Raw genomic sequence first — 22,309 nt, 5'->3', positions numbered from 1 at the left:
ATAATTACTCTGTATACCCAAGTATACACATACACTCTACAAATATTAGTTTCAGAAATGTGTGGTTGTTCTCTGTAAAAATTTTTTTTTCTTTTTAAAAATACATGACTTGTTAAAAATAAGAACTAAAACAAAAATGATTAATCTCTTACTTACAGATACCAAAAATCTCTGGATACATCATTTTATATAGTATCCTTGTAAAACCAGATCAATATATTGTAGTATGGAGCTCAGCAGGCAGCCATTGTCCACCTAGATTTCAGGCATAATTTAACATCTAATAAAAAAAAAGTAAACAAATCTCTCTTTCCGAAGGATGCTATATTGACTCCATGCCTCAGAGTGGAGCAGGGAATAACTTGCTCAGTGGTACAAAATGCAGCAGAATAAAGATTTGCTGTTACCTGTAAGACAGTACTAAATCCTGACTGGTACCAAAGCTAAAGGCAAGAGCAGGTTTTTGATCAACAAAAGAGTTTACTCCTGGTTTTAGGACAGTCAAGGAAAGAAGGAAGAAAGCTGTAACAGGTTACACAAGAAAAAAAAAATCAAATGTGAACAATATTGCACTGACTGGGCAGGAAGCATCTATACTAAGTAAAATGGAGTGGGAGAAAAATAACATTTGAGCTTTTTGCTCCCCCAGTAAAATGTTTTGGGAAGAGATTCCAGAAGAGTGTTGCCAGCCATTACTGTGATCCACAGCTGCGTGGAACGTGCCTATCTAAAGACCTGCATCACCTGTGGGGATGTCCCGTGAGCGCTGGTGCTGCCTCCCTCGTACGGACTCCTCAAGACGCCTGCCTTCACACCGTAGGTGGGGTGAGCCCCTGCCCAGTTTCTACTGTTCCTCCCAGCACGGCATTTTCAAGGCTGGTCGTGTCAAATTCTAGCATTTTTCTACATCAGTCATAGGCAAAAATACTCTGCAGCATCTGAGAGGCCTCTGTTCTCCGCAATCAAGCCAGCCAGCTATCTCTTGGGAAAATGAGCGCTGGTTGGCTATATTTTAAAGCAAATACCTATTTTACCTTGCTGCAGTTAACCAAATACAAATGTGAGAAGGGCCAGATCATGTGTTGCTCTGTCTTAACTACTTTAAGGATAGAGCAATAGGAGATACCTGCTAGTCTGTACATCTTAGTGGCAGACCTCTTCTCAACCCATTGCTGAGTTCCCCAAAAGAAGCTGAGGAAGAAAGGGGCAACTCGCTGCTACCTTGGCCTTGCTCTGCCCACAAACCCCATCCTAAGGCAGTTCACCCCTCCGTTGTACAGTGATCAGCACCAGAACATGGGAAGCAGCACTTCAGTGGCTGATGAAGTGGCTTTCCTTCCCTTTACACAGGTGAGGAAGCCATCCCAATCCTATATAACCCCCTCCCCAGTCCTTATACCCACCCTGCAACCTTTTGTCAGCACTAGCTACTCCTGTATTACCATAGTCCCTGACAGAGCTGACCGTCTCCTCCAGCACCTCATACTGCTTGCTGTTTCTCGCTACGATAGAGCTGACAGTCCCTTGAAGGCACAAAGCAGTGCATGCGTTCTGGGGAGGAACAGCAATAGGAGAAGGCATGTTTTGGAACACAAACGAGGAGGGAGAGGGAATCACCAACCCCAGTGGCAGGACTTGTTCACTGAGTGTGAACAGTCCTGTCTAATTCAGAAGTCACGTTTCTTGAGCCTTTGAACTCATCATCTCACAGCCCAGTTCCAGCCACCAAAAGTTAACTATGTTAGTCTCCATTTTCTTCTGTTTATATTCCATCTCATGACTCCAACTCCACGCCTGAACAATTCAGATCCTCTTCCTGGCCTCACAACCACTCGTTTCAAATAACTGTTGACTGCCGACTTCTCCAGTGACTCATTGCTTCGGCAGCCTATTCACTGTATGTTTAGCTCATTCATCTCTTAAGGCACCATCAACAGTTAAAAATATTTTAGGAAAAACTCCACCAGGGCTGCTTTAAAATAGTAGATACAACAGATGCTTGTTTTGGTTTCCCCCAGAAAGATTAAAAGACGCAGTGTTTACTCGACAAACGTAGCAGAGGCTGAAGGACTGTATTCCCGTACGCATCTATCTTACGAACTCTCACAGGTCTCTGGCTCTTCTCCAGCCTCAGCACCTTCCTCATCTTCCTTCTTATTTGTTTGAGCCTTCTGCAAAAGTCTGGGCCCTGCCAAGCCAATAACCAGGGCTCCAATTGGAGCCGTGATCAAGATCGCCAGGAAAGCTACTGTCAGTACATCCATTCCATACTTTTCCAGTTGCTCATCCTGATGACTTCTTGCAGTATCCAGGGCAAGGGAGCCTATTGCAGCCTGCAGGAAAGAAAGCATTGCTGAGATGGAGTATTGAGAGCGTGAAAAAAAAAAAAAAAAAAAGGCTTATCATTCAGTTCATATTCAATACAAGTCCTACATCTCATTCATCTCCTTAGCCTCGAGACAGTACGTAGAAATGTAAGGGTTATTTTACATCTGTGGTAATGATTTTCACTTGACTACACTTTGAATTTCCTAAGTTAATGAGTTGGTTGCCCCCTGTGAAAAACACTGAGCTGCCATGTTATCCCATTTCTGGGGGAGGTATGATTAATGAAGTGGACCTGTATATCTTATTTTGCGACTGTCAAAATGCTGTACAATGAGAGCATGTCCTGATGTAGTCAGCCAGTAGCAATTTCCGAAAGTTTAGTTTATGAAGCTTGCAATATTCCTTGCCTGCTTTGATTAACAACTTCTGTTTGCAAATAATTATGCTTCTGAGACAAAGTCCTAAATGACCTAAGATCACTGAAACAAAGGAAATAGAAGCCTCAGGCAGGCTGCGTTCTCTAGCAATAAGACTGTCAGACCATCCCTTCTCTAAAATTACCTCAAACTAAGACCCCTTCTGAGCCTCTGCTGAGACTGTCTCAGAAGACAATTCATGTGCTGCAAGATAGAAACTCTCAAAATCTGTATGTAAAGGCAAAATAATCTGCAATATCTGAATAGTAAATATTCTACAATAAAGAATCTGTATGTACAATTCACTGTCATTCACACAAGTACCACCTCAGATACAAGCAAAACACCCTTACAATGTATAGAGGAAGGCCCCTGCACTTCCCCAACAGACTAAGAGCCAAGCTGTTTAGAATATGAGTAGTACAAACACTATACTAAGCTGTTAATAGGCTTGTCCTCCCCCAGTTTACTTCCATGCTAGCCAGGAAGAGTTCTACTACGGGCAATAAATGCAGCTTGTAATGGAAGTGATGGATTGTTTTACCTGGACAGTGGCTTTGGGCATCCATGCCAACGAGACAAATACTTTCTCCTTGAAATTAAACCCAGCGAAACACACCATTAGGAATGTTGCTAGGATTCGTACAACGAGGGCAATGCTTAATGTAGCGATACAGAGCCCTACAACAACGACAAAGACTTCTCAGGATTATTGCACATAAACGCCCGCGCAGAACAAGCTTTTTATGGAGATTCTTTGGAAGCTAGTAATGAAAGCTAGATAACTTAGTGAATGATCTTACCAACAGTTTCAGGCCTAAGAGACATGACAGATACTTCTGCTCCAATTAAACCAAAGAGAAAAGGCTGAAAGACAGTCCATGCAACTGCAACAATTTTTTCTACTTCCCTCTGCAACAAAAACAGAAATAACCTATAAATTCACAAAAATCTGGCCAAATACACACAACATTCAATTAATCAAAGGACAAGGTGAAAAATCTATCATAAAGACTGGTCAGAATTGTTCCTCAGACTCTCAGTTTATAAAGAACTTTTTATTTGACCTAATACTACAGGATTCAAAGTGAGATGTACACCTTCCAGAGGTCAGAGTAACTAGCTCTGCTAGTAAATGAATATTTGTTCTTTCAAGAAGAGGAAAAGAAATCACTAATGCATGAATAGTAACAAAATGGTTTTCAAATTAGAGGAGAAAATAATTAAAGCATAGCTGATTTTCAATATTCAGGATGATGTATTTTGAATAGTTTTGCAGAAGCTCCTGAGCCATCAGAAACTGTGATTGAACTTGTTCCTCTATTTACATTTTAACAAGGTCAAATCTTCAGTAATGGCCTAACTCTGCTCTTATTGCACTCAGTTGGAGGCCTCACTACACATGAACAGGAGCAAAGTTAGGCTAAGGAAGTCTGAAATCCCACATTAGTGAAGAGTATTGAATTTTCAATGTGATGTGCTATGCAAGTACCAAACCATGCTTTCTTTTTGTTTGGTCTTCATCTTCACTTATGTGAAGAGGTGTATTTGTACATTTAATTATTTTAATTAAGTGGATTTTACAATAGCAAATGGTGTCCAGGCCTAAGAGTGTGAAAGCAGAGACTGCTAAACATTTTTTTTTTTTAATTTTCTGGATTTTTCCTTATTATTTTACTCTCTTCTTTTTTAGAGGAAAAAATATCTTTCTTACTGATGTTAGCAACATCTCACTCTGCTTACTGCCCATGTAACTGCTTTAGCAATGGGAACAATGTTCATTGATTTCTGTGGACAGCCCTTGCTAAGTCACTTCCACCAGGGATGGCACAAGACAGTGTCATAGCTTTAGAGAAGCTCAGCAGGAAAATCTCAGTAACACACTGAGTATATAGTGAGCAGACCTCTCTGGCTGTATCTGACAAGAGAGCTAAGGCATCTGAAATCAACATTCTTAAGACCAAGAAGCCCAATCTACTGATCAAAAGAATTTAAACTGAACATTTACAAACCGCACAGTCTTTTAGGGACCTTCCTTCTGAAGCGGCTTACAAGCAGACCTCTTTCAACAGTGAGCTTGATAAGCTGCAATGTACTTAAGTAGTTAAGTCCCAAGCTGAGCTTCCCTTCTTTTAGAATTGGACAGCAATGCAGTGTATTATATAGAAACTATGATTTCTTGTATGTTACTTTTTCAAAGCTTGAAGTCAAGGTCTGGATGGGACCATGTGATAAGGTAAAATGGGAGCAATCATTCATGCAAATGAGGGCTTTGATATATCTGATCCCTCTTCCTTTCCCTTCTCTCACTACACATCCAAGGCTGCAGCTGTGGAGAAGATCCTCTCAAAACAGTAAGTGTAGATGGTATCATGAAAAAGAGGCAGTGAGATGTACCAAGATACAAATATGTAGTGGGGCAGTGACAGTAAGAGAAAGCAGGTTTGGTTGCTGAGAACAAGCAGCTAAAAACATAGTCTTTGGTACGCCTTTTGTATATGTTTGTATGAAAGTTTGTAAGGCTTTACATTACCATTTAATGTGGGCACTGACCAGGATGTGGGAAACATGAAATAATGGTTTATAACTCTTTTCCCTCTTCATCTCCCCCAAAAATACAGGGGAAAAAAATCTCATGAAATTCAGGCCAGGTGCACTATCATATCCGGGCACCTAATTGCAAGTCTGACCTTAAAAAGTTGTATAAGATTAGGGAACCTGTCACAGAACTGGGGCATAAAGCTTTGGATTTCTAGTCAAGTGGCTTGAAAATTAAACTTTAACAAGGCTTAAAACATAATGCACTAGTGTCTAAAATTAAACCTTAACAGGGCTTAAGAGATAACCTGCTGATTTCTAAAATAAGCTCAAAAGTGAGCTTTTCTCTGTCAGTATATGTTACACTACTTATTGATATATAGAGTCATGGACTGTAACTTTCTGTTGTGCTAAATGTTAAAGACTTTCAGAATTGGAACAGAATAGCGCTTAAATCTGTACATCCCTTAATGCTTTGTAAGAGCACCATTAAAACTCCTACCAGAAGTCCAAACTCCTGCTAGGCTGTGCATTCAGTGAGCTTTGGTATGGTGTGCTTATTTATGGAAACATTCACCTTGTCATCAGACCATCCCACACCGGCAACAAAAGCTAAGACTAATGTGCAGAGCCCTCCTGATCCAGGGAAACCAAAGTAGATGCTGCCAAAAACAGCAAACATAGACAGACCCAGAACAAGATAGGATCTCTTCCATGCCAGAGATGTCTGCAACAAAGGAAAGAAAAGAACAAAAAAAAGGTTTTAGAAATAGAAGAAAAAAACATTACTTTTCATTTTGACAATTACAAAGGATACCATAACAAAAGGAATCAAAGCTTTCAAGTAAGACTTGAACTACTGATTTGGGTTGAGGGTTTCTAATTCTTGGGAAATTAATATTCTGGAAGTTTAATATTTCTTTTCCTCTGCCCGTATGAAAGCTCAGTGCACAAACGGCTTTTTGTATCACAAGGAACATAATGTTCTGTTCTAATATCCCTATTTCAACTCTGTGATAACTGTACGGTCAAACACTAGAACAGTTTATCCAAGGAGGGGTGGAATCCTTGCCACTAGATGTTTTTAAGGACAAGTTGAACAAACATCTGTCAGGAATAGTCTGGGTTTATTTGATAGAGTCTCATAGCAGTCAGTTATATCATATGAACTCTGCAGTTCTGCTCCACCATTCCTATTTATCAGGTGGGCTCCTGTATCACATTTTTCATATTATTTATTAAGAAAACACATTTGGTTCCACTGAGGGCACTAGATGCTTTGCAAATTGACCTCAGTAGCCCAGAAGGCATTTACTTACCTACACAAATTTCTGTTCAGTTAATTGCCACTTGGTATCAAATTCATCTATTCACAAACTTAATTTTTATTGAAGGCAACACATTCTAATTAGTGTTAATAATATGCCAAATTACTTAAAAACCGATGATCTGCTCTGCTCCTTTTTGCTCTTGTACCTACCGGAAATTTCTTATAGAGGCAAATGTGAAGCATATCAATTCTATTGATTATTTTGCTGTGTGAAATTGGAATCAGAATCCTCCTTTCACGTGTGAAGGTTTCTACCCGCTTCAATGGACCAGAATGGTGAACTGGGGTTCCAACTCTCTCTATTGGGAAGGATTCTGAGATCATGTATTGTTATTATTGTAGTAAACAAATAATCTACTACAAAACACATTATAGCCTCATGGGATTTACAATCTGGAAGTTGCTAGCACTGTACCCAGCTTTCCCCCAAAATAGGTTCTTTCAAAGCTTGGAAATTAATAGTTTAAGGATAGCATCCCTTTATAGAGAACCTCAAAAAATAGAAGTTTTATTCTTAGTTTTTACCTGATCATGGCTTGGGAAATACCGAAGAAACATTCCCAGAATCCCCCCAGCTACTATGCCAACAGCGACCTCCAGCACTCCACGGAGCACATTGTACAGAGTAGAACCTATTGGCAAAAGCAGAATGGGTTTGGTAACTCCTTCAGTCACAAACACTGTTAGACTTACAAGGGTGTTTTAATTATTTGGGAGTGATGAGGCTCAGGAGGGAATCTATGGGTCTGAAAGAACTGGATGGGGTATGTCTTTCTCTTTGTAAGCTTATGCCAAGAAAGTGTACCACAGAATCCAGGGAAAGCCGCTGCCAGAGCACAGCCAGGCCCAGGGAAGTCTGAAAGCACTTGTGTGGGGCCTGCAGCAACCAGACCTGGCAGCCAAGGGAGCAGGAAAAAAGATCTGCCAGAGTCTGTGTGACCCACAACTTCTGAGAGCAGACAAAGTTACGCTGAGACTTTTGATCATACGTGAACTTTATGTGGGATATTGTTAAGATATGAACCAGTCAGTCACAACAGAACACGCAATCCTCAAAATACGACTATTTGTTCTGGCTTTCACCAGCTACAGAGCAACAAGCCTACCGGAAGAGAAGGCCATCCCAAGGCAGGTGTTGAAACCTGTAATGGCCAGGATGTCATCAATGCTGCCAGCAGCCATTAGCAGAGTTGGGACACCTTTCTCCACTCCATATCCCCCTGCTTGTAGTACCAGCATTGACGGCACCACAACAGCAGGGGAAACAGCACCTAGAACAAAACTGAAAACACATGGTTTCACTCTCTTAAGAAAAAGGAACTGAAAAAAAAACCCTCCAAACATTTGACCCTACTTCTTTTAAAGCATAAATACACAGACCTTTGCAATTTTTTTTAATCTTTCCCTGTTAATTGCAAGGATATTTCTACGCAGATTCAGAATCAGCTTTTACTTCCTGCCAGCTCAGTAGTATTGAAAATAGAGTTCTAGGGACTAGGACTTGAGTGTACACTGCAAGCCAGGTTTGTTCCCTGATAGATCCCCTGATCATCCAATTTAGGGACCTGATCTAGGCATGTTTATGACTCAGGAGCCTAGCTCCTTCTCGTTAAAATCCATGTGTGGTAGAGGAGGAGAATGTCATCCATCATCTTCCAATATACAGGTCTGGACTGAGTCTACCAGCTTAGATGGATCCTAGATGGAAAATGTTTCCTCTTGGAGGATATTATTCCAGAATGCAACATACCACATCCTTACTCTTGACAGTGACAGGGAGACTGTCCTATGTACATCTCTTCAAGTGGAAATTTTGAATTCCAGCACAAAGATACTCCCAACTGTGCTATCATTTTCCGTCCCTAAAGGCCCTCTGTGTTGTGGTTAAAGACCCAGAGATTTACATCATCCTTCTTCCTTCTTTAAGTGCTCAGATCACAAACAAAGAAGAGTAATGATGCAAGTACTCCTTCACAGTCAGGAAACATGACCTTTAAACTAGCCACAGAGCCAGACTGGGATGGTAAGCAAACAACCACAGGGGCTAAGCACATCTTCCATCGTATTTCACCACAGGGCAGGCCACTATTAACTGGCATTAAACTGAGGTCTCTGTTTAGCAGAGAACTGAAACTGTGTTTGGATCAAGTAGCTACAGCAGAAAGACAGTCATCTTTGTCATACAGGAGAAAAGAGTGTATGTTACCCTAATATAAATCCCCATTGCCACGGCAAATGCATGAAGAAGTAGGCAAGAACAGCAGCTGTGCATGTCTCTGAGATGCATGGTCCAAAAGAAAGCCGTAAACAAACTGCTTTCAGCTTCTTAAGAGCCTATAATAAAAGCACATTTAGACATTAGCATCCATACCCTTGGCATCATAGAGAGGAAAAAATACTTAAGATCTGATATTCTTGTTTAAAAAAACAAAAAACTTGGAGTTGCAATACAGGTTGTGGTAGTTTTTATAAGACCTAAACCAGAGATAGGCTCAAGCACAACTGGATTTGGATTTAAAATTGCAAGTGTGGTAGTGAAACACACTGGATCCATGTCTGATAAGGTTTCTGAGCATCCGAGTAAGCATTGGAAGAAAGTCCTTTTGGCTTCTTGTGCAAACAATGTCAGCACTAGCTGGGATCCATTTGAAAAGCACACCTCTAACGCACCTAACTCACTCACAGTTATTCTAGGTCATTTACGCTGTCCACAAAATATTATGTTTTGACATAATCCTACAAGTTGTATGAGTGCACCAAAAAATTATCAAGGTCTGTGAATAAATCGTGAAAAGCTGTATAACTACTTAAACGTTGAGAAAGGAGCCAAGCACCTCTTTTAGTTGCCGCCTGCTTGATATCCAGAGCAGTATAAACTCAATTTGGCTCAGTAATTTCTGTCCAACAACTTCTCTAAAAGTGAATGTTTACTCATAACACACATTTATTAGTTGTAAACACAACTCTGCTAGGGCAAGTCTCTAATTCTGACACTGAAAAAAATCACAGCGAGCTACAGTCTTTACTGACACAATTTATCCCACCATGATTAGTACTCAGAATCACCAGAGCAACCAACATCCTTGTCTTTCCAGCTGCTGCATGCAGAGTTCCAACAGCGGAGTTTGGATTGCCACATGGCAGAAAAGTCAGTCAAAGATGGATTTCCGTCGGCCAAAAAAGTTTTCATAGATTAGAGATAAATTTCACAGAAGTGAGCATCTAAGCTGTGTTTAACAATGCACAATCCATGCTAAAAAAAACTGCAGCATCTTGATAAAATGGATGAGAGCAATCTAGGAAACTAGGCATTTTTGAAGAATAAGAGAATTCTATTTTTTGTAAAAATCATTAGCAACTCTAATTTTTATCCTGGTTAAGAAAATCAGTTTAGTTGACCTGAGCTAATCAAACTTGGCCTAAATTTTATATAAACTTTAAACAGCTCCTGGAGTTTGAATAGCTAGAGGCCAATAATGATATAGCTTTATTTCAGCTAGCTGAGTTTGATCAGACAAAATCTTGCCTTCATTAATACAGGGATTGTCAAGTTTCACAGTGTGTGGAAGAGAATTGCCTTTTGTTCACAGAAGCATTATGGGCTTTACAAGATGTGAAACACTATTTCTGTAGTACAGCTGCAATCATCTCCAGAATTAATATTTGCATAGAACTTGTAATGAAACAAAAAATTAAACAAAACTTGAAGATTTGTTTGGTCAGTGTCACCGTAAATAATATTCTTCTTCTAGGATTGGGACTCCCTTCCTTGCTTGTTATTTTATCAGCACGTAAACTGACAAGGAGTTTGTCAGGAAGTATTAACTTCCCGATCGATCGTGAAGGACTGCAGATCCTCCAGATGTCCTGCTCAAAGTTCGGATTTTATTTCTTTCAAAGACAAGGAGGAAAACAGACATAAATCCAACTTCTTCCATTTTTTTTTTCTGGATTGCTCATCTACTCTACAAATCTAACTGCTAATTGTGATTAACATATAGTCACAAGTTACATTAGGATCTATGCTTTCTGTAGTGCTCTAATTTGTAAATTCTTTAAGACTGAACATTTCAATACTTTTAACAGAACCAATTATTCAATATTTTTGAGGACTATTACAGGATTTGCTTCACAAATAGCTGGTCCCATACTTTTGGATCCAGGCCAAGTCCTGCTCGAGTCAAGATAACAGAAAGAGCAATATTCCTCAGTGCTGCAGACCAGTGAAGGTTTATTTGGACGATGTCACTGATGACTGGGGTATTTCGGATGAAAAAACCAGCAAGTAACATCCCTTAAAGAAAAACAAATAAATTGCTGTCAATTGAGGGTTTTTTTACTGCATTACAGGCTTACCTACAATTTTTAAAGAATAGATTTACTGTATTATGTATGTATTTGTAAGAGACAAAGAAACAATTCCTGCTCTGTATCATTAGCATCATTTTAAGGACGGGGACCGATGCAAGGAAAGAGAGATGTTTTTAAAGCAATGAAAGAGGCTTAGGACACACCAAATTACCAATGAAGAAATCTGCAGGATGCTAAAACATAGCACTAGTAAGAATTAACAGAATTCAGCTTTGGTTGTCAGGTGCAGGTCATATATACCATGAACAGAGACATCTCTGCATCCTTGAAAGGTATTTTTTTCCTGTTAGCTTGTTTTAAACAGAGAAAATTTGATCTAAAATTGGACATTTCAGAAGCTGGAAATTGTTAAGAACCCTCCTAGGTGTAAGAAATGCAGGTATCACAGGAACCATAATATTGAGTTCTTTGGAAAATGTAATCTAAAAAGGCTAATCATGACCTAATAGATTTTAAAATGCTTTGACAGTGCAACACACATGCAAAGTGGAAAAAAAGGTGCGGGAGGGAACACAATTAGGAATTTGCTTTTATTCTCTATTTGATCGACTTCCAAAAATCCAACCTTTTGTAAATATTAGCTTTGCAGGAGGTCCCTGCTTAGGCAGTTCTGCTATCTGAACTGTAGTCCTGGAAAGATGCAGAAAAGTATGGGAAAGGTTAATTTTAAATATAATCTGCAAAGATTCGCCACTATAAGGCCTGATGATTCAAAGATGCCTTTATGTGGCATAACTTATTAGCCACGTTAAGAAATGGGAAAGACCAAAAGTAAACATACACAGTGCTTAGCTTGCTCACAGCCTGCTATGAGCCTGTAAGCTTTAGCTGTGGACTTGATTTGTCCTGGAACACTCTAAACTTTTGGACATTGATCTTCCTACATCCTCCTGGAAAAAAAAACAAAACAAAACAAAAAAAAAAAACAAACAGTGGTATAATTAATTTGCAGTGCCTCATGATAATAGTGTCAGCCTGTGAGCTAACACAATGATCACATGCCCTATTCAATGTTTGCATGAGGTCCAGGCCATGAGAGCTGCCCAGATCTAGAAGTCTGCTTAACAAAGCCAAAAATCCACCTTAAAGGGGTATCTTCATTGTTCTGCCCCATGTTGCCTGCTGCAGACATTTGTCTGCAATATGTACCTGAAGTGTACTATGCCTATCTGATTTTTTTGGTAGCAATTTCATTCCCTTTTTCCTCATGGACAGAGGCTCATCACAAGGTATACAGTGCTGAGAGTAGCATTAAACTCCTGAGCCTAGTAAAGATGGATCAAAGGCAAGAATTCCCAGGTAAGAGTACAATATCTGTGTTCTTAATGTTAAAAAGGATATTCAAACATATTTTCTTTTTTCATCTGACTCAGATTTCTCCAAATTGCCTCAAAGACTGAGAATCTAAACAATAAACTCTGTCCTGAGCAACTCAACTGACATGTGCAGTCATGCTGAAGTTTGCTGTTCAGTATTCCCTGACTGACAAGCAGCTTCATGCTCAACTCACAACCTTCAGATATAGATGGAATTAACAAAAGCAGAATCCAAACAATCAGAAAACAAAATTTTTCTTTTTTAAGGGAGAGTTTTTACTCAGAAAGGACAAGCTTCCTGCTTGCCAAACTGTGTTCATGTTCTTGCAGGCACACACACTATATGTAAGTCCACCCTCTCCTTTGAGTTTGTTCTCATTTGTGACACTAAGCAGTGCTAGAACACACATGCTGCCAGAATAGTACTGCATAAAAGCTATCTAGCCCTTCTGCTGTAACAATGCAGTTGTGTAAGGCATGCAGGTTACAAGTCACATCTGTGCACTACAGGTGGGTATTTGGGCAGCCTTCCTCTGCCATATTGTTTTACTACTCTACTCATGTATGCATTAAATTTAATAAGGGACCAGTGTACAGCTGGTGAGAAGTCATAGCCTTTTTCAGCTCCATTGGCATTACAGTACTTCACAATGCTGTACTGACATAACTAAAATCTTTTCTAGAAAAGAGGTCTGAAAAGGTTTTGACATTTTCATGTAAAATAAGATGGGAGATAAAAAAGGAATTATTTTGACATCCTCAGAACCTTTTTACATTTGTATGTAAAATAAGATATTGATATGAAACACTTATGATTGATTCAAATTAACTTTAAGAATAAGTATTCCTTTGAATTTTTCAGGTTTCAGTTTCTTGACAAAGATAGGAGAAGAAAGAAATTGCTTTGGATTACTAATAGAAAGGAATTCTGACAGTGTTTTCTTTGGAAAACAATTTCATAGCCTGCATGAGATGCATGCAAAACAGCTCAGCAATATTTTCTTTATGAATTAATTATTCTATTTTAATAGGAGGTCCAGATTAGACTGCTGTTTAGTGATATTTTAAGCAGATTTTAAGTAAAGGGGATCAAAAGGACAGTAAACTTTGAATGCCTGGGTATACAATTCTCCAGCCCTCAAGGAATTCAAAGAGCCTTCGTAACACACTGTTTCATCTAGGCCAGTTGGGAGATTTTGCACCTTTTCCAAGAGATACAAATCACTTGGAAAAGCTAGAGATTGAGTCTGATGCAGTTTGCATGTTCCCCGTCTTAATGTAGATATTACTTGACTGTCTGAACAACAAAACTACGCAGAAAGAAAAAAAGGAAGAATATCTTACCAAGAAGAGCAGGAAGAGGAGGCAGTGTTCGTATTTTAATGAGTCCAAAAATTTTACCTCCAATGACAGCAAAAAAATAAAGAAACAGAATTCCAAATAGGTTTCCACCTGGGAGACACTCAGTCCCAGTGATGGACCAAGCCACAGCCCAAACCAGGACCACGATCACAACTGGAACAAGACAAGAAATATCCGTATTTAATAATCTCTCAGGGATGACTCTGTTCACTATTAGGTCATATCTGTTTTTTCCACCAAGGAAAAATCTACCATTAATCTCAGAAATGAAACAACTTATCTTAAAAACAAGTTTAATCATAACAATGTATTTAAGCTTTAATGCTCCCTAAACTGATCTTCTGAATTTATATATACAAAAATGCTTCAGAAAAGGAAAACAAAACAAAAGAGACTGAGTGAGCCCGCAGTGTAAAGCAGCTATTAGGTCCTGAACTTACAGTTAAGACTTTCACTAACATGTATCTTGTACTCATGTAATTCTTTTCCACTTCCTAAGAACTGCAGTAACAACCTGTTGTTGTACAACCTGGTATATCTTCAAACTAGTGACTGTGGCTCCAGCCTTGTTTTTAGAAGTATTTAAGTATAATTCTGTGGCTGGATGGGTTCACACAATACACAGCTATCTATGAGAGGGAAAAGGAATTCTGAAGCAGGTCTTGTCTCTAGGCCGTCTAAGGTAGTACAGACATTTCTCTTGACGTGGCAAAACAGGTACAACACAGAGAAAAGAAGTTCTTAATGTGAAAATATTATGCTCTTTCTAGATTTCCAAACATGTTCCTGCAGGAAACAGACATGCATAGATATTCAAGCATAAGAGTGAAGGAGGACAAAAAAATCTGCCTAATAAATTCACCTTTTCACAACCACATGAAAGTGTATTGCACTTTTAGGCTTCTAAATTTGTCAGCTAATCTCTCCTTTACCATCCATTACCCTCAAATAAGATTAAGAAAAACCCAATCTGAGCGCCTCAAGTGAGAGAGAGCAGAGGCTGTGAAAGCAGTCAAACCCACAGGAAATATCCGTTGCTTGGAAAAGTCAGAAATAACTGGTTACTCAGGCATTCTTTTGTGTGAACCTTCAGTATAGGGAAGACTTAAATGGAAGTGTGCCTTGGAGAAGGGATTCTTGGCTTTGCAAGCCTGAGGTGTATAGCGTTAAGAAACAAAAGAAGGTGAGGTATCATTGCAAAGCCTTGTATTTGTAGCCTAAATGCCATAATAGACCATCCAGTGTGCCAAAAATGCACTGTGTTTATAATCACAATGCTTTCATCCCAAAAATGAGCAATCAAGAAGAATTAGGAGCTCTTACTTCTGATCAAAACAATTCACAGTTCAAAGACAAACCTACCATGTTTAACACGGAAGACAGGATGAAGGAACAAAAGCTATACATTGAAATCTTTATTCTGCTTATATTTCTTCTACTAACATGTTGAAAGAAGATGTGCTATGTAAAACAGCCATTTCCCTTCATTATTTTCCAGAAAAATAGTCAGATATCATACCCAGAAAAATCAAGTACTACTTTTGCTGTTTCTCAGTTCAGCTAAAAATTTTGTGCTGCGTCTTTCTTACATACCGTTTGTCACTATTCTGGCCAGTACACCTTGAGGAGGACAGGCAAATATTTGCCTCAGATTTCTTGCAGGTGTTGAATCCCCTGCTATCGGTTCCTGAGGTTGCTGAGCACAGTGATTCAAGAGAGCGGTTTCCTCTGTTTGGGTATTCCCATCAGGACCTTTGGCATCCACTGCTGGCCCTTCCTGAATTAAAACAGAGATTCTCTCAGAAGTGGCAGTGTATACATTTGTAGTGGTGTACAAGACACCTCCATTCAAATGTGATGTGCTAGGTCAATATTGTCTACTGATGACTACATTTATTAAACAATTGCTATGCTGCAGGCCAGGTCAGTTTATTTATATATAAATATATAAAAATAAAGATATATATGTGCATGTGTGTATATTATACAAACACATATATATACATGTGTGTATATATGCACACACATGTATATAATATATATATGTATATAATATTCATATTTTAATTTATATATATTTAAACAATACAAAGATCTGCACATGAAAGACCACAGGACACTTGTCTTTGCCTTTTTATCTGTGACCAAGAGACCTCCTGTCTTTCTCAATTCACAAAAGCACCTGTTCAGCAATAGTATCAATATATTTGATGAAAAAACAGTATTAACAGGCTGGGTTTAGGTTGGCTTTTCTATGAACTAAAATAATTGTCAATATTTCCTACAACCTGATAGAGTTTTAGTCCAGAATATTGTGTTTGATCCCACAATAAAGTTAACAGCATTAACATCATCCCAGTGAGACAACCTTTAACATAACTCCTAATTAGCTTCTGTTACAAAGCTTTGAATCAAAATAACATAACCCACTATTGATTAGGCAAAGAAGAAAGAAACAGCACAGACGGCCAGTGAAAGCATTACTCACGTGATCCATTGCTGGAAGTCTCAGACTCGTAAGTTAAGAGATGGAGAAATACCACTCGGAGTTTTTTCCTCAAAGAATGGTTTCTTGAAACTGCTCTCTTATACTGATTCATGTACTTATCCATATTCATAGCCAAAACATTTTTTTGACCATTTTTGGGTATGTATCTTGCTTCATTTAAGGGTCCTTATTTTTGACAAGTTAATCATCTACCTTCCCTTATAATTATTCACCTTCATGTCAGCCGGTTGTCATAGCATGGCTATGGAATTCTTGTCTATACTGTGGTTTGGCCTCCATCCAGTAGTAGTTCCACATTTCCCATTATTTCTCTGTCTCATGTATATATATATATATATATGTATATATTTGCATCCCTTACTCATTGTCATGGATGGAACATCAAATCTTGTGAGCTTTCAGTGCAGTTATGTGGTTATCTATCCTGTGATTAGCAGTCACCAGCTACTCACACTTATAAAGACATACAGCATAGCACTTGATCCCTATAGTCAATATCATATATTCACTCTGAAGTATCTTTTCTAGTAAAAAATTTATTCTTACTTGCATTTACCACTAATCTTTTTCAAAGCCATAGAAGTCAATTCCAGAAATATCCATATGGAAGTTTAAAACTGTTTTGTGAGTTTTAATAGATGGAAAAAAAAAGAAAGGGAGAGATGCATAAACAAATTTAAACACATTGATGGGCACAACTTAAAGCAGAGAAAGAAACTTAAGACCATTTAGCTCTTTTTCATAACTAGTTATAAAACTTACACTGATTAATTTTCTAAATCAAGCTGAAATTGTAACCACTGATTTCCAACCATCCAACACACTACAAACTTCTTTTTACTGAACATCTGTTAATTGCAAGGAAATTTCTCATTGACAAGGAGAATTCTTTTTACACTCCCTTCAGCATTTTAACAGATATAGGAAGAAAAATTCCTCTGACTAAAGCTGTACTTTAAGATCGTAATTACCTTACTTTTCTCGTGCATAGGAATCATGCCATTTTTCACATACGCTGACAGCTCAGAATCTTCATTCTCATTTCCGATATCCTCTTTCACCATTGTGGCAACCCTATGGAAAGTAACAAACAATAACAAAGTTAGAGAGAAACAAATAATACAATTTTCCAGAGGCAAGACTTTTCAGTGGTATTACTTCCTTCCCTATAAATCCGATGAAATAACTCTCATAGCCCAATTTGGAATATAATGTAATGTTTTTTTGCATGTCTGTGTACACTGCACATACGAACTAAAGACAAAAAGTGTTAGAAAAACTTAAGTTTACAGAGTACAATAAACCCTGAAGATTTTAGAAATGTGGTCGTCTGTGCAAAAGTAGGTATAGTTGTACTATACGCACCCATACCTGCCCCTTCTATGCCTTCTACCAACACAGTAGAAAGGTCATTTGTCAACACCCCTTGCGGGATCATTAGTCCTGAAAGTGTCACAGGGCCTGTGAACAGGGCAGTACCAGCGGCCAAGAACAAGTACCTTTTCTAAAGCAAAGACACAAGGGGAGACTTCTTTTCCTAGCCTAAAACCTGACCAGATCCACCTTGATTTTCACAGATTTTTTTCAAGAATGCAGTTCTGTTAGGCATCACTAATCACAAACACATCGACTGAATACCTAAGAAATAAACCATGTTTGTCTGAACAAAGATCTTCAATGGCAAGTGGTTTACTGTGCCAATCAGAGCTGCACATTTTACTTAATTACCAAATTGTCTACAAACCAGCCTGCAGGGTTTCTTTGGTTTGGGAGATTTCACTCTCCAGCACCTCCCTGGCACCACACAGAATAGGCAGCCACCAGCTGTGCTGCTCACGCTCGTTCCAGTAGAACTTGCCCTTGGAACATTCTCTTTCAAACAAGATTTATAGAGCTCATAATTCCAGGAGCTTCCGTGAACCCAAGAAAATTCTCTCCGTGCTTTTAAAGCACACTGATCATTGAAAAGAAACCTGGTGCTTATTGTCAGAGTATTTTTTTAAAAAAATGCAAAAAAACCCTCAAACCTTTCAGCTGGAGGAGTATCAGGGGTACCACTGACAGAGTCCAGTGTTCACTGAGCGAATTTCCTTACAGCCAGGAACAAAAGTCAGTGTTTTACCATTTGAGAGTCACCTATCACAGAAGTGGTACACTGCCTCTTTCTCAGATGCTCAATGTACTTGGCTGAGATGCCTTTGATCCCCGTCATAAGTCAAACGTTGCATCCATTTAGTAAGTACAATTCGCACTCTGTATTCAGGTAAGGCTAAGAGCACTGGCACAGGTTGCCCAGAGAGGCTGTGGAGTCTCCTTTTCTGGAGATACTTGAGGCCCACCTGGCTGCAACCCTGTCTACCATGCTCTAGGTGATCCTGCTGAGCAGGGAGGTTGGACTAGAAGATCTCCAGAGGTCCCTTTCAGCCTTACTGATTCTATGATGCTATGGCCAAGGGCTCTTCTTTGTTGCTCATATCCTGTGGAGAAACCTCTTGGGGAGTGGGAAAGAAAGCTCCAAGTTCATGTGGGTAGTTGTCATTGTACTTACTCTTTAATCAAATAGGTCCTCTTTTTGTCACATGATGCAAGAAAGAGATATATCAGTGGAATAAAATGAAGAGTGTCTAAATGAGAGAATATTTACTGTATTTTGACAAGTCTGAATCACTAAGGGTTGCATACACATATCTGAAGACAAGCCTTGCTAGTGTTCATCTCTATCACAACAAAGTTTTGTTTTGCTTTTTAGTCTAGTACATTATTCTGGCCATAAAAAGCACCACTCAATTTGAGCCAGAACTTCGAGCCAAGAAATTCATTCCTTCTCAGATTACTGGAAGTAAGTCAGAGAGCCAGTTCTCACAATTATCAACCTTTCAGTTTATAAAGATATAAGTGATATCTAGGATGGATTGACACCAATAACAAAGACAGGATTTATTGTAAGATCTGGGTGTTTCTGAGTTGCTCTGATACGAAACTGGTTTGAGATAAGGCTAAGGCACAGAGAAAGAACACAGAACATGTTGAAACTATTTGCCTGTAGCTCTAATACAATAGTTTTACTTTCTTTCACGTTTAAGTTGTTAATTCATTCAAATTTAATTATTTTTCCATGTTTTAATTACTGTTTGTGGAATCAAACAGTTTCAGTCTCAAAATTCTGCAGTGAAATAATCATCTTTGTTTTTCCTCACAGGATTGTTCAAGATTTTGCTAGTGCAGTCTTTTCACTGTGGCCAGGAATCCACGAACGCCAATCTACTAGCTAGAATTGTAGATATCAGTGTTCTGGGTTAGAGAGCAACCTAGTTTCTCCCTCCTCCTGTACACCGATTCTTTTACTGTTTACTTTTACATCAGGGAACTAGCTCTTAATTTTGTAATTCTGGAGGCGGAGGAGACCAGAAGATGATGACAGTCTGCATCTAGCTTTGCTTGAAGGATGTCCCAACTCTTCAGGCCATGTTTTTGCTGACATGACTAGGTTAATGCTTCTCAGGAACAGGGGCCCTCCTCACAACAACTCCAGCTCCTGCATGCACTGCTAACAGGGTATGTATAAAGGGAAGGAAAGAAACTGAGCAAGGAGACTGGATTTCCTGCTTCGGTTTACTGGGGATGGTTTCAACATGGGAGGGAGAGAGTCTGCTACTGTGTGCGCTGTCCTTCTCCGTTCTGCACAGAGGCCTCGACCTTGCAGGTTCTCCGTGCTGTTACTTTTCAGCAACAGCTAGCTGGATCGATTAGACCAAAGGGAGTACTTAGCTCACAAGCACGCGCTCAGGCCAGGTTTTTTACGTATTTATTTATTTAGTTTTAAAACTTCAGTCCCATGTGCAAACGGAAATCAAGAGAGATTAAGAAATCACGGAGCAGAATTCATACCACAGAGTTAAGGCCTGTATCTTGGAAACAAACCAGTAACAGACTTATTTTAATAGAACCTTATAAAATACACTTTCCTTTTTTTGAAATTAGAAGGGTTTTCATTATAGGTTTTTAAAGCTAGATCTCCTCATTTTACTTGGTTTTAATTTGGAGGAAGTAGAAAAGCGAGGCAGAGCAGATCTCCAGGATGAGTGACAGGCGCAGCGTGTGCGTGCCTGTGTCATTAGCTCTATTGCCCTGGTGACTGCCAACACTTCTGCTCTGCCCACACAGACAGCACAGAAAGGAATATAAATAAAATACCACAACCACCACCAGAACAACAGGCATTCAGAATAGAAAAAACATGGCGGTACATGTGGCAGGTGACTAGGTAAAAGGGAAAAAAACAACCCAGAACATGCATCATCCACAAAAAGACGCAAGCTAGCCCTGATGCAAGCTCCGTCCCCCGCCCTGCTAGCTTCCTGCCTGCAGGGCCAGCAAGCAGTCCCCAACGTTACCCCCCCCCGCTGCCTCCAGCCACAGGGGATGGAGATGTCGCAAGACGGAGGGGAGAGATGCAGAGGACCTACCTGGGGAACGGCAGGGGTCACAGAGAGAGAGCAGGTCCCTGGGCAGCCCCTCCAGCATGGCCAGCGCCTCGGCGCGGGGATGAGGAGATGATAATCTGCTGGCTGTAAGCAGGAACAGCTCTTTGCCAGCTCCGGCTCCTCCTCCCCTGCTGTTGCTGCCACAGGCCCTCCTCCAAAGGCGCAGCCTCGCTGGACCAGGCAGCAGAAACCTCAGGCTTGGGAGGATCTGAAAGGCTTCCCACATGCCATCTTCTCTTTGCGCTATGAAAAGTCCCTCCCTGGCAGACAGCAGTATAGGCAGTGGGGTGGGGGAAGCACTAGGATCTGAATAAAAACAGTTGCATGTTTGTGGTGCTTCTATCAACATATTTCTACTGCTCAGAAATGAGCAAAGGGCATTTCCCTCATCCGTAAGGGCGCGTGAGGGGACAAGACAGAGCTTGTGTCTCAGCTGCACGCCGCAAGCTGGCCTGGGTGCGTGAGGAAGCAGATTCACATGCAGCATGGTGCTCCTTTGTTCCTACTGGGATTACAGGACCGACTGGCAATCTATTTAAGAAAAATTAAAGCTGTTTTTTGATCAGGCAAAATTTTCCAGAAGGACTGTGAACTAGGGAAGTTCCTCCTCCACACCCTCCCCCTAAAAGAAAAAAGATTCACTTAAAACCTGAGAAGTCAAAAACCTCCCTTTTGTATTACCACTAGGGTGGAGGGAGAAGAAAGTGAGTCAGACAGCTCCAAAAAAACAGAGCAGGGATTTTAGAGGTCCCAAGAGCATTAAGGAGCAGAGTAATCTAATAATTCTAGTAAATCTGCTGGAAAACTCTAGACCTTTGAACACCCTCCAGATTTTTAGCTGTTGACACATCTGTGAAAAGTACCGCTTTTCAAGGCAAGGGACAAGAACCAAGAACTTCCGTTGAAATCCTTTGAATTTTTTTTGACTTCCATTTTCTCAGACCATCTCTGATAAACCTACTTGTGCTTTAGTGCTCTGTGTGCAAAATGCAGATGGTATCTTTTTTTTTTTTTTTTTTTTTTGCAAAAGTGCTTTGACAAAAAAAAAGTAACTAATTTGTATATTTACAATCATCAGTGAGCTTTTAAGTGTTGATTATTAGAATCCAATACGTAATAAATATACTGAAATTTCTCTGAAATTCTGAATTACATTTTCAAAATAGAAAACACAAGTTCCCAGTGTTGCCACACTGGGGAGATACTCTCTTTTCAAAGTAAGCCTTCTACAGCTGCCACTGAAGGAGCACTTCGGCATTCATACTAAACCCCGAAAACATTGAAACACTGTCCTGCCAGCCCGAACTTTTAACATTTTAATCTACCTCAGAGAACTCTGGATTTCTGTTTCAACTTTATCCTGCTTTGCTGCTGGAGTCACTCCATTGAAACAGAAAAAATACTCAAGTCCCCATAAACAAACTACACAAGATCAGAACGCTCCAGTCATGATTAAAGGTAAAAGTTAAACCCCTGATGAGTATGAGGGATCTAACCTCTGCTATATTTTCCCACTTAAAAATTGCAAATAAGTAAATCTAACATTTGCAAACAATAAGTCAGATTTCGACCAGACATGTTTCATACCTTTGGAAATCAAATGATTTATGTTAATGCCTCCATAAATATCAAAGAGCTTAAGCAATCATTTAAAA

The 22,309-nt window shown here is 39.6% G+C and overlaps 1 protein-coding gene across 1 annotated transcript; it reads right to left on the bottom strand.

The window, feature by feature from the left end:
- Positions 1–1,412: 1,412 nt before the first annotated feature.
- Positions 1,413–21,323, bottom strand: LOC134139582 (sodium/hydrogen exchanger 9B2-like). The gene is made up of 12 exons (XM_062574161.1): positions 20,637–21,323; positions 17,142–17,244; positions 15,255–15,438; positions 13,644–13,814; positions 10,764–10,906; positions 8,819–8,946; positions 7,719–7,894; positions 7,138–7,244; positions 5,860–6,009; positions 3,548–3,656; positions 3,289–3,425; positions 1,413–2,333 (listed from the first exon to the last, which is right to left on the bottom strand). Exons 2-12 carry the CDS (start codon positions 17,232–17,234, stop codon positions 2,094–2,096), a joined length of 1,638 nt encoding a protein of 545 aa, XP_062430145.1. The 5' UTR covers positions 17,235–17,244; positions 20,637–21,323; the 3' UTR covers positions 1,413–2,093.
- Between the last annotated feature and the right edge of the window lie 986 nt (positions 21,324–22,309).

The sequence above is a fragment of the Rhea pennata genome, chromosome 4 (genome assembly GCF_028389875.1).
Source record: "Rhea pennata isolate bPtePen1 chromosome 4, bPtePen1.pri, whole genome shotgun sequence".
In the NCBI taxonomy this organism is placed as follows: Eukaryota; Metazoa; Chordata; class Aves; order Rheiformes; family Rheidae; genus Rhea; species Rhea pennata.
The sequence above is the reverse complement of the archived record's forward strand: the minus strand, read 5'-3'. Positions and strand labels throughout refer to the sequence as shown.